Source organism: Oryzias latipes, chromosome 10, assembly GCF_053564925.1.
Source record: "Oryzias latipes strain Hd-rR chromosome 10, Olatipes_Hd-rR_3.1".
Lineage (NCBI taxonomy): Eukaryota > Metazoa > Chordata > Actinopteri > Beloniformes > Adrianichthyidae > Oryzias > Oryzias latipes.
Window position 1 is genome coordinate 20,671,438 of NC_136246.1, and position 11,519 is coordinate 20,682,956.

At 39.0% G+C, this 11,519-nt stretch overlaps 2 protein-coding genes across 3 annotated transcripts; both read right to left on the bottom strand.

The window, feature by feature from the left end:
- Positions 1 to 484: 484 nt before the first annotated feature.
- Positions 485 to 6,453, bottom strand: LOC101163667 (uncharacterized). Of its 2 annotated transcripts, none has more exons than XM_011480269.4 (15): positions 6,247 to 6,453; positions 5,819 to 6,157; positions 5,591 to 5,719; positions 5,345 to 5,512; positions 5,197 to 5,267; positions 4,878 to 5,118; positions 4,720 to 4,797; positions 4,538 to 4,603; positions 2,341 to 2,415; positions 2,077 to 2,205; positions 1,818 to 1,982; positions 1,614 to 1,660; positions 1,372 to 1,471; positions 1,252 to 1,282; positions 485 to 1,174 (listed from the first exon to the last, which is right to left on the bottom strand). In XM_011480269.4, exons 1-15 carry the CDS (start codon positions 6,287 to 6,289, stop codon positions 1,117 to 1,119), a joined length of 1,740 nt encoding a protein of 579 aa, XP_011478571.1. In that variant the 5' UTR covers positions 6,290 to 6,453; the 3' UTR covers positions 485 to 1,116. The 2 variants fall into 2 exon arrangements, with proteins under 2 accessions (XP_011478571.1, XP_004073376.2); XM_004073328.5 differs by having other exon boundaries at positions 1,372 to 1,513.
- Positions 6,454 to 7,912: 1,459 nt separating this feature from the next.
- On the bottom strand, positions 7,913 to 11,110 carry LOC101159681 (T-cell immunoglobulin and mucin domain-containing protein 4). The gene is made up of 5 exons (XM_004073486.5): positions 10,947 to 11,110; positions 10,504 to 10,854; positions 10,295 to 10,374; positions 9,206 to 9,299; positions 7,913 to 9,117 (listed from the first exon to the last, which is right to left on the bottom strand). The coding sequence occupies exons 1-5, from the start codon at positions 11,011 to 11,013 to the stop codon at positions 9,032 to 9,034; spliced, it is 678 nt and encodes a 225-aa protein (XP_004073534.1). The 5' UTR covers positions 11,014 to 11,110; the 3' UTR covers positions 7,913 to 9,031.
- Positions 11,111 to 11,519: the final 409 nt, after the last annotated feature.

Sequence of the window (11,519 nt, forward strand, 5' to 3'; positions counted from 1 at the left end):
GACCCTACTATCTGAATGTTGCAGCAGAAATGGAGACTCATCAGACCAGACAAGACTTTTCCAATCCACTATTGGTGAGCCTGTGTGAATTATAGCCTCAGTTTCCTGTTCTAAGCTGGCAGGAGGGACACCCGGTGTGGTCTTCTGCTGCTGTGAGTTTCAGACCATTCTCTGCAAACCCTAGAAATGGTTGTGGGTGAAAATCCCACTAGATCAGCAGTTTCTGAAATCCTCAGACCAGCCCGTCTGGCACCAACAACCATGCAGCTTTCAGAGTCACTTCAGTTACCTTTCTTCTCCCTTCTTATGCTCGATTTGAACTGCAGATCATCTTGACCACGTCTACATGCCTAAATGCATCGAGTTGCTGCCATGTGATTGGCTGATTCGAAACTTGTGTGAACAAGCAGTTGGAGGTGCCTAAAAAATAGCTACTTAGTGTATAATTCTGTGAAAGGTGCAAAACAGTTTACGTGGTTAGTCATTTTTTGTGGTTTACATACTTGTCTTTTTAATAAAGTCGTTTTTATGACCGGCAAATGGTGTTAAAACAGATATTAGCCAGCTAAGAATACTTCCAGGATGTTCTTTCATATTTTGATTCATATATTGCAACTTCTAAAGCCATTATTAACAATTTTATGTCATTGGTACATTTCTATTACAGAAAGAAAGCATTGAGATATCAGTAGAGAATTTTGGAAGATTTCTTGGCTTTTTTTAAATTTCAAAAAATAAAATTAGTTTTACAAGTTTCTGATTTTGTATGGTGTTGGGACCTTCAAGCCAAGGAACAAACAAATCAATTTGCTCAAACTCCACACATATTTTCTCAGAAAATCTTTAACCTTTTAAGGACAAATCGGTGATTAAAATGAAAGTTTTCCAAACAGATTTCCATTTATGAACATGAAAGCATGCTGTTGTATATTGAAACTTTACACTAAATGCTTCACGTAAAAAAAAGCTTATTTTATTTGCCGTTTTAGCTGTTCTTTGCTTCACAAATGCATTAAAATATTTTTTCTGACTTTTCTAGTGTAACCTTGAAATTTAATGCATTTTGAAGGTTTTGCCGATTTTTCACTGGTCTGTCAATCGGAAAAACCTGGAGTTTCACAGCTCTTGAAGTGGCTCTGCGTGTCTGTAGCGAATCGCTCCATTGGTAAGCCACCTGCAGACAAGAGGCAAACACGTCAGTGTGAAGCCACACTGAAGTTCTCCGTATAAACACTTAAACCAAACCCTCACAGGTTCAGGCTGTCCGTCTTCTGTCTGATTCCTGTGAGGGGAGAGAGTGCGAGCATCATAAAAATGAGGAGGACATTTCCACATCTGTGTATAAGAAGTAACGCTGTGGGGAACACTCACGGCGCAACTGCCAAATGGTTGCCATGGCACCGATCAGCACCAGCACCACAGGCACAACGATGGCAGCTGGGTGAACACTACGAACCTCCTCAGTAGGCAACTGAAGACGATGCACATGTGGTTTAGTTGCTGTGCTGCACAACTTAATGTACCAGAGAGAATATAAAATATTTTGCTGCAAGTTAGGTTTATTTTACATAAATCCGCATAAAACATTTGAACTGCCTCAGTTTGAAACTTACAAAATCCTCAGTTTGAGTTGAGGTTATGAGAGCGTCCAAGGGATGACCTGCAGAGAAACCAAAAAAGAAGAGGATTGGTGCTTAAAAAACACTTTTATGTGCAGATAAAGATTCTGTTATGCTTTGGCTTACACACTTTTCTGGAAATGTTAAGGAAAAACCATCATCTGCCTCATAACAGGTAAAAAAGACAGAAAGCAGCACCTGCTTCTCCAGTGGTGATTGTGAGGACATTGCTGGCTTTGCTCTTGCCCACGCTGCTCTTTGCAAACATGCGGAGATTGTAGGTTGAAGGATTTATCTCAATTATTGTGGCTTCTGTCTGGTTGGGGCCAAAGTCTACAACAGCCTTCGTATAATCCCAAGAAGCTGCAGAGGAAAAATGCATTTTTTATCAAGCTGCCAAAAATCAAACAATGTATTACAGAAAATATGCCATTGTTCCTCTGGATTTGTCTCTAACCGTTGGCTGCTTTGTACTCCAAGCAGTAGCCAGTGATGGGCCTGTCACCTTCCAAACCAGGAGTCCAAGAAAGAGAAAAGGTATTGTCTTTCACCTCCTTCACCTCAACTACTGGTGGATCTGGGTGAACTATGACATGTGGGGGGTCATTAAATCAGACTGTTTTTTCAGAAAACTAATATAATAATTATGTGAATCATTATTATCTTGTTTTTAAAGCTTTTCATTTGACTAAGAGTGAAGAAAAACAAAACGTAAAAGTACCTGACATTATTGTCAAGGTGGTTTGATCCCAAAAACTGGACGATGAAAAAGCCTCAGCTGTGGAGGATGGAAGAGCTTAAAAGAAAATCAAAGATTTAGTGCAAAATTGTCATTCTGCAGAGATGCAATACATTTTTGAGTCTTATAAATCATTACAGTATTTATGTTCATACCTGTATTTGTATTATTATGTATTTCAGACTGTCTAAAACAGAGGTGTCCAAACTTTTTCCAAAGAAAGCCAGATTTGTAAGGTGTAAATGTCTGAGGGCCAGCCATTTGGCTGCATTCTTTAAACCAGTGACGTGCAGTTAGGGGAGGCAGGCGAGACTATGCCTCACATGCAAAATATAGCTTAAAAAATACATACATTAAACAAGATGAATATTATTTTTATTTACTAAAATAAAAAATTAGATTTTATTTTTTAGACATGCCTATTCTATGATTACTTTTTTTGGTTAAAAAAATAGTTGCAAATTTATTACATTTCCTGTTGAAATACACGAGAAAGTGGCAGGTGAGGCACTGAGCATCTGTGGCTCCCGTGCACCCAGACTGAGCAGCAGCTTTCACATGCACTTTTACTAATTATGTCTTTCTATCATCAAAAAAGACACTTTATTTTTTAATGTCCTCATTTGCTTATTTGTCTGATTACATTGGTGCCAGTTTGTAACTCATTTAGTCTTTTTCATCCACTAAAAATGCACATTAGAAATGAAATAGGTGCAAGTACGTATGCCTTCAGGCAGAGGGCGCTGGTGATTCCAGAGAATGTGACACCGCAGCTAAAGAATAACAGAAGTAGTGGTAACAAGTCAAGTGCAGCCGTTCAGTTATTCTTTAATAATGTTTAGCATCATTTTCTAAATGGAGAATTACGCGTCTAAACTCTGGAATTTGTGGAGACACGTCACCGGCAGTGATCTCCATTGAGACAGAGACTTTTAAAACTGAAGAAAGCAAAGGAACTCTTCTGCAAACAGGTCATCCATGTGTTTCTGGAGGAGCTGCGGCAGGGACTTCATTAAGTAAAAGTAAGTCAATAATAACAATGTTTTGTAAACGCAAGAAAAGTGTAGAAATGTAATTTTAAACAACACACTTTAACTATTGCCAGTCGAATGGTGAATACGCTACTCTGTAGGGTTCATATGTTTGGAAATCTGACTGATGACATCACAGCCTCACCAGCCGTGAACCTCACCGCACGTCAATGCGTTCAACCAGTATATCATTACATATAAATTAACAATTAATGGAATTTTTGTTTTTTCAATGGAATACTTATTACTCTCATAAAACAGATTACATCTAAATGACTGTGAATTTCTGATTCGAAGACCAGAAATAAAATGAAGAAAATTCTGTCTGGAAAAAAACCTTGAAAAAATATTACATATTGTTATAATTATATATTATTAAAATTAAATGTTTACTGTAAACTTTTAACCCTCGTGCTATCATAGGCACTTTGACATTGGAAGTTGGGTCATCTAAACCCCACATATTGATGCGCTGAACCTTTTTTCTTCAATGATTTGTGATCCTCACTGGTGTCCATGGATTATATGAAATCCTCCTCCCCTTTATTCACCTTTGTCATGGTAGGGAGAACATGTCAATGGTCATCTTGACCCCATAGGATAGCACAAGGGTTAAATTTAAATAATATGAACACAAATAGTTATCTAATTCAGAAGTACAAACCATTTTGGTTTTTGGTCATAGAAACAAATTCATTTCTTATTCTCGCCCTTAAGGCTCTCAAGGTTAAGTAACTACAGGTTGTTGCCACAAGTTTACAACAGCTTATCATGTCATTCAATCAATCAAAATCGAGAAATCGTACACTCAGTTTTTAAAAAGTGCTATTGATTTCCCCTGGACCAGTGAAAATATGAATGCAGGCTCCTTTTGGCCCACATTTGGACATGCCTGGTCTAAAAGTCAGTTAAAAATGTGTGCAAGACCGACAATGTTGGTGCTCAAAGCTAGAGATTCCCTAATAAATGACACATTTCTAACTTTTCAACATTGAAACCTTTTATTATCACCAAATATGTATAATCAGACATTTTTCTGTGAGTGGAAAAGGTATAAAATAAAAAGTATCACTGTTGTAAAAGTGTTCTTTTATTCTAAAACACCATTGTCTTAAGAATTAATAACATAAGAAATGACCATAGTTTACCTGGAATGATAGTTGTTGTGGTTACTTTCCAAATATTGGACGCAGAAGTGGTCTCAGTTTTCTGCACTTTTATGACACAAAGCCAAATAGTTATTTCTCGTCATTTAAAGTTTTTTTTTCACATTATTTTGTCAAAAAATCAACTGAAAAAATGTTGGTTTCATATCCTTACATACACATACCTGGTCTGCGATCTGTGTGAGAAATCCAATGTATCACAACATTTGGGGAGGATGAACTGATTGTTGTCGTTTCAGGAACTAGAAAAAAATGAGAATATTATCTACTGTCAAAATTGAATGTATTTCTTGCTGTAAGGGTCTTCAGGTAACCCTCCTACCCTCTTCCAGAGTGGAGCAGAGGGGTGCGTTTGAGGCAGGTCCCATCCCTGCATTGGTCTTGGCCTGCACCAGCACGCCATACTGAGTCGAAGGCTTGAGGTTCTCAAGGACGATACTCTCTACAGTTGGCGGCACGCTTACATGCTGCCACTTTTGAAACTGTTTCCACACAGGGTCATACGCTCTGTAGTTAACGCTGTAACCCCGCAGAACCCCGTTTATAAGATCCGCTCGTGGAGGCTGGTCAAGAGAAAGCAATCGCCACAAATCAATTTTATCCTTTGAATAGTTTTGATTATTTGAACACTAGAACTTTACCTTCCAAGACACTCTGATCGTGTGAGAAGTGAGAGCTTCAAGTCGCATGTCCTCTGGGGGGCCCTCAGGTGCTGCAGACAACTTGAACTTTAGAATTTTTGCCACACATCTTTACTAAATTGTTTTTTTAATGGAAAACAGCATTTACCTGCTTCTTTAGTTGTGAGGATCAAAACGTTGCTTCCATCACTCATTCCCACACTGTTGACAGCAAACATGCGGATGTTATAGGTCTTCCAAGGACGCAAATCCACCAAAGTGGCCTGAGTTAGATGTGGGTGTGTGATTTCCGTTCTTATAGCTGAATCCCAGGATGCTGTGAGACAGAGATTCACAAAGAGGCTCCAAACCGAAGGTTTGATACCACAGAGTCAAACAATAGTGCCGATTTTACCATATTTGTTCTTCAAATCAATAATGTAGGCCGAAATGGCTCTGCCACCATCAAACCCTGAAGTCCAGCTGACAGTGATGGTTCGCTCCCTCACCTCTCTTGATTCAAGTTTCAAAGGAAAAGGACGCCCTAAAATAAGAAAACAGAAAGAATTGATTTAAGTTTTTAAAATTATAGGGGCTGAGCTGTTTTATTTTTTCTTTTTTTTATCGTGAGCAGCAGCAGTACCTGGTTTCACTGTGAGCGTCACCTCCTGTTTCTGATCATTGAACCAGCCTGGTATATCCACACGGCAGCCGTATATGCCAGAGTCAGCCTCCACAGCCTGCAGGATGGTGAGCGACACATCCCCCTGACCTAGATTGCCCCGCAGCACGTATCGCTCTGACAACCTGCTAACCACTGACGTCCCATCTGCCTTGATCACCTGGTTCCCACAGCCACTGTTGGGAATGGCCCCCCGGCCCCAGCACACCGACAGCGGTCCATAATACTTTGCATCATAGGTGCACGTCAAAACAACGGTTGTTCCCACGGTGGTTATCACACTGCCCGCAGACGGGAAATCTGAAAGAAAAAGAAAAAATGTTAGAGAAAACTTGTTCGTTAAACAGGACTTAACAAAAATTAAGTTAATCTCCTGTAATGTATCCAACCTGTGAGCAGACAGAAGAGAAGAGTCAAGTGCCTGATCTCCATAATCTCACAATTCTCTGAAGGATCTGTTCATCCACTGACCGACACGATCAGTGACCACAGTGCAGATTGAGGTTTAAAACCTTCCTAAATCACATGACTCTGTCCTTGATGTGCTCACACAAACAACTTCTGCTGGAAGAAGAGGAATGCAGAAAAGGACTGTTTCCTTTTCTGTGGTTTTGGTTCCTTTTACTAAAATACTGTTTCATTCTGGTGATAGATATGGAGCAGCTCGGCCTTGTTTCTGTTGCTTCTTCACATGGTTCAGTTATTAATGGTAAAAAGTGAGCATTTTATATTCTGCTAAAGACCTGTCCAGCATCAAGTGAGCACAAACAAGTTTGGGTTGTAAATATATCTTGATCTTAAATATGTCCCCTAATTTTGAAAGGTCAGTTTGCTGAAGGGGCATGAACTTGCTTCTTAGACTGCTGAGTAAACATGTGGGTGTTTTGTAACTTCCTCTGCTCAAAGATGACCCTCAGGTTTATCATGACAAAAAAAAAGTATATACTTTGAGAGAGTCTGTACCAATTTAATTATTTTTAAACGTTTTAAACCATTCCTTAAATGAATAAGGTCTGTTTAGGCTGAACAGATTTTGAAGGACACCATGTTTTCATAACAGCTTTTTGTGTCCATGTGTTAGAATGAATAATAAGAAGAACAATAGCCCAAACGCGACAGAGTATATATCTAACTTTATCACAAATGTATTGGCTAAATTTCACTTTGACATGCATCAAAGCAATAAATAACACAAAGAGGAAAGCTAAAATGATGACATAAGTTTACATGTGAACAGAAACTAGAAGAAAAACAATAAGAAAAATGTTTTTTTCCACGGAAGTGAAATTAGCGGGATGCACGGTCATGTCATGGTTAGCCTCAAGAAAAGGCCCTGGTTAGAATAATCCTGGTTGGGTCTTTTCTGGGTGGAGTTTGCATGTTCTCTCCATGGGTGAGTGGGTTTTCTCCGGGTACCACAGTGCATAGATTTACATTGTGGATCAATTGGTGATAATCAACTGTTAGTGTATGTGGTTGTCCGCCTCTGGCCTGGCGACACATCCAGAGTTTACCCAACAGTAACTCTGATAAACTCCAGCAACCCCATGATCCAGAAAGGGATTAGAAGGGTTTAGTAAATAGGATAAAAGGCCACAATATATTTTTCAAAATAGGTTCCAAAATAGTGCTGTATTTCTTAGGGGCTTTTGAGAATTTGCTGTGGTTTTGGATGATGAAGGTCTTCCCATTTCTTAGAAAGAGAAGAAATAAGATTGAAAGGGAAATAAAATAAAATAAAATGTGTTCTTCTCTTGAAACAAACTCTTTGTTGCAATGTAATACTTTTTTTTTTTTTAAATGTGGCTTTCAGTATTTTCCATGTGTCATTGACACGCAGAGTTATGTGTTTTCAAAGCGGTATGTGAATGCAGGTCATTTACCATGCAAGCCTGACTGCTTAGGTTTCACTTTTTATTGTTTCTAAACTGCACTGAGCTGCTTTCAGATGAAAGTTTCCCTCTGCGATGTCTCGGAATAAAGAGGATGTTTTCTGGTTTATTTCTCCATTTCATGAACGTCTTTAATTTTGGCTCAGATAAGGGGGAAACAACACAACACTTTAAATGTTTATTAAAATTTTATCAACATTTTTCTAAACAGGAGAAAATAGAAAATAATTTTTTTTTTCGTAAAATCCGGTTAACTAAGAAAACTGAAGTTTTTTTTATTTAAAAGCTGTCCGCTTTCTTCATCAGACTGATGAGGATGAGTGTGAAATCTTTCTGAAATCAACATTTGAAACTGTCTATAAATATTCAAATTAAGTCAGTTGTTTAAAACATACTATCTAAATCCCACATTTTACAAGCAATGGAAAAGTCAACCATCATTGAGTCCTTGGGCCAGACACTTCACCCTCCTTGCCTCCAGTGTGGCCTCCACTGGTGTGTGAATGGCTATGAACGTCCCGGTGATGGTCAGAGGGGCCGTAGGCGCGTCCTGGCATCAACCCCTCTGTCAGTCTGCCCCAGGGCAGCTGTGGCTACATCAGTAGCTACCGTCACCAAGTATGAATGAGGAGTGAATGAATAATGGACACATCGCAAACGCTTTGAACGTTTGGAAAAGTTCAGATAAATCCAACCCAATATAATTATTTAACACTAAAGGAAAAAGTAACTTCAAATCAATTTTCATTGGAATATTTAAAGTTACAGAAGGAAACGTTTGTTTTTCTCACTAGTCTGGAAATTTTCAATGACCTTATCAAAAAACTCAATACTTTTCTCTCCATTTTATACCACATTAGAAAAACACAACAAATGCCGACATGTGTCAGCCTAAAACAGCTTCCGAAGATCTACGCACAGTGTTCCAACACAGAACAGTGGGACCCATGCGTTTCTATAGCTATTTTTGCAGATGATATATTTTTAAACAAGCCCTGCTCCAGCAGGTGGCAATGTCCACTCAAATACAAAAATGAAGCAGTGTTCCCATCAGCAGACTATTTCCTTTTGTTCTGATATGAATTTGCCTCTTTCATATAATCTAAAATTTTTGACACTAATTGGCTTTCATCTGTAATCTACCGTAGTCATTTTGTCCTTTTACTGTAAATTTCAAAGATATGATGAGAAAATAAGGAGATAAGTAGGACTTTGAAACCTATCAGGACTTGTAGAGAGCTTCTTCACAGGAATAATTCAGGTTTACTCCTAGTCCTAAAAATCAGGTGGTCATGAGGATGCTTTCATAGACGTTCTCAGATGTGACAGAGGTACGTGAACATTTCTCTGTCAATGGCATCCTCCTTCCTGTTTAAAAAAAAAAGAAAGTTGTAAGGAAAAAAAGCAAAATTTATCCGACACATTAAAAATATTCTTACGGCAAATTTTGACGTACTTATCAAGACCACAAGGATTAGGATAACAGGAAGGAAGACAATGGCAGCCATTTTTCCAATATAACACAGGTCCAGGTGTGTCAACACTTTTTTCTGCAACAAAGTGACACATATATTCTGAATAAATGTTGCATCCATTGACATATATCGTATATATCAGAGTTTACAATCAGAGTGTAGTTTGTGTGGGCATCTCACAGGTATCTTATGAGCACTTACGTATCACCCACACACCTCATGCGTGCAGCATTTAAGCGCATTTAGTAAGAAGCCAGTGTGCCATCTCACTAATGGTAAATGACGTATACTTGTATAGCGCTTTCTACCGTCTTCGACGGCCCAAAGCGCTTTAGTCACAAACCCATTCACACACACAATCACATTCACACACTGGTGACGGCTCCGCTGCCAAACACTGGCGCCAACCTTCCACCAGAGGCAAGGTGGGGTTCAGTGTCTTGCCCAAGGACACTTTGACACATTTTCTAAACCCACTTTATTCCCGTTTGGGATCACGGGAATGCTCAAGCCATCTCAGCTATTGTAGGGCAAAGTCAAGGAACACCATAGACAGTTCATGAGACCAATGCAGATAATTAGTTTCCTCTGGACCAAATGTTCAAGTCTGAGAAATGTTTCCTTTCACTCAGTTATTAATTACTTGGGATTCAGATCAAACCTGCTAGCTCAATTAACACAAGTTACCTCTTACCTAACGACAAGTAATCACGATAACCAACAACTAGTTAGCTTGTTAGTTATCATAATAAATGTCAGTCTTGAAGACAGAATTGACAAAAAGGGTAGAGAGAGAGATGCAATGATTGATGAAATGAAGGTAAGTCAATAAAGAGGCAGACATGTCCAAGAAGAGAAGTCAGTATAGACAAACCTGATTACACAGCAGGCTTAGGCTTATTGGTAAAGTCTTTCACCACAAGGAAAGATGAGAATAGAATGAAAAGAGGTAGAAATACAATTTAGCACGGCAGTTAACACATCAAATTAGTAAGAAACTGCCCAGTTTAACAAACAATTTCCACAGAAGACAGCTTGCTACTTCCTGTTTAAATATGAAGCCTTCATACCTGATTTGTGTCAGCTTTAATCTTCTCTACTTTTGTTTCAATAATTGGAACAGTTATGGAGGCAAGTTCTGTCCACATTTCTGTAGTGGGATGGGAAAAAAAACACATTTTGATGACTGACGCAAAATGTGTCATAATTTGAAACAGCAGAATGATCTTTTGATCTAATGACCTTTTTTACTTAAAGATTGCTTTCAAAGAAGCATTACCTTCTTTCATTGTGAGATGTATGTTGATTTTAATGTCGTTAAACCACCCAGGAACCTCCACTCTGCAGCCATACACTCCAGCATCGATCCTTTGAGCATTCACAATGGTCAGGGAGACGTCTCCCTCCATCACCCGACCCAGCAGCTGGTACTTGGGCGACTGTCTGAAGAGCACAGCATTCCCCCGGGAGGACAGTATGGGATTGGAGCATTTGGTCAGCGGCACCCTACTCTGTCCCCAGCAGACACTAAGGATGCCGAGTGTTTGGGCGTCATACAAGCAGGGTAAAGTGATGTTGTGCCCTGTGAAACCAGTGACTTTTGGGGTGTCAAAAGTAACCGGGAAAACATCTGTTCAAAAGACAAACAGTACAGTTTAGGCATCAAAACCCTGAATACAGCTCTTGGCCAACTGACAGAAAAAGAACTAAGTATCGACTTACCTTCGATAAGGACGAAGAAGAGAAAATAAGAAAGTCCATACATGAGTGCAGGATTCTGTTGAAGCATGTCCTGAATTGAGAAAATTCTCAATTTTGTCTCCCACACACTGTGCAGAGCAGATTGTGCATCTCTGAAGGCTTAACTTCCCATTTTAAAAAAACAGGAAGGAAATCAATACAGTCCTGTCTTCATTTGGATTTCAGTTTGGGTGATGTTTATTTAGCCTAAAATGTTTCCCATCTTCAACAGTTAGCCGAATGTGAGTCCATTTAAACTTTTGACTTTCTGTGCCTCTGAAGACAAATAAGTTTAGAAGCGTAAAGTAGGGCAATATCAGCTCAGGATTCAAGTTTAAATGTAAGGGATAATTCAATTTAATAGGAAATGTGAAACATGTCATTTTTAACATTTTTTTTAGCTTTACAGTGTTCCTCCACTTATTCGAGTTTCACGTATTCGCAGATTTGTTTTCAGTCTCGTGCTCCTCCAGTTCATCACAAAAGCTGGGATAACTCAAGACGCTTGTATGAGACATTTGCGTCCGAAGGATGTGATGCGGGAAATTCTTAAGA

Coding starts and splice junctions, on each gene's coding strand:
- LOC101163667 (XM_004073328.5), bottom strand. CDS start 6,289: ATGGAGATCAGGCACTTGACTCTTCTCTTCTGTCTGCTCACAG. Junction 5,268..5,344: donor CCTCACAACTAAAGAAGCAG/GTAAATGCTGTT, acceptor AGTTGTCTGCAG/CACCTGAGGGCCCCCCAGAG. Junction 1,661..1,817: donor AATCACCACTGGAGAAGCAG/GTGCTGCTTTCT, acceptor GTTTCTCTGCAG/GTCATCCCTTGGACGCTCTC.
- LOC101159681 (XM_004073486.5), bottom strand. CDS start 11,013: ATGCTTCAACAGAATCCTGCACTCATGTATGGACTTTCTTATTTTCTC. Junction 10,855..10,946: donor CTTCTTCGTCCTTATCGAAG/GTAAGTCGATAC, acceptor TCTTTTGAACAG/ATGTTTTCCCGGTTACTTTT. Junction 9,300..10,294: donor TTAAAGCTGACACAAATCAG/GTATGAAGGCTT, acceptor ACTTTGTTGCAG/AAAAAAGTGTTGACACACCT.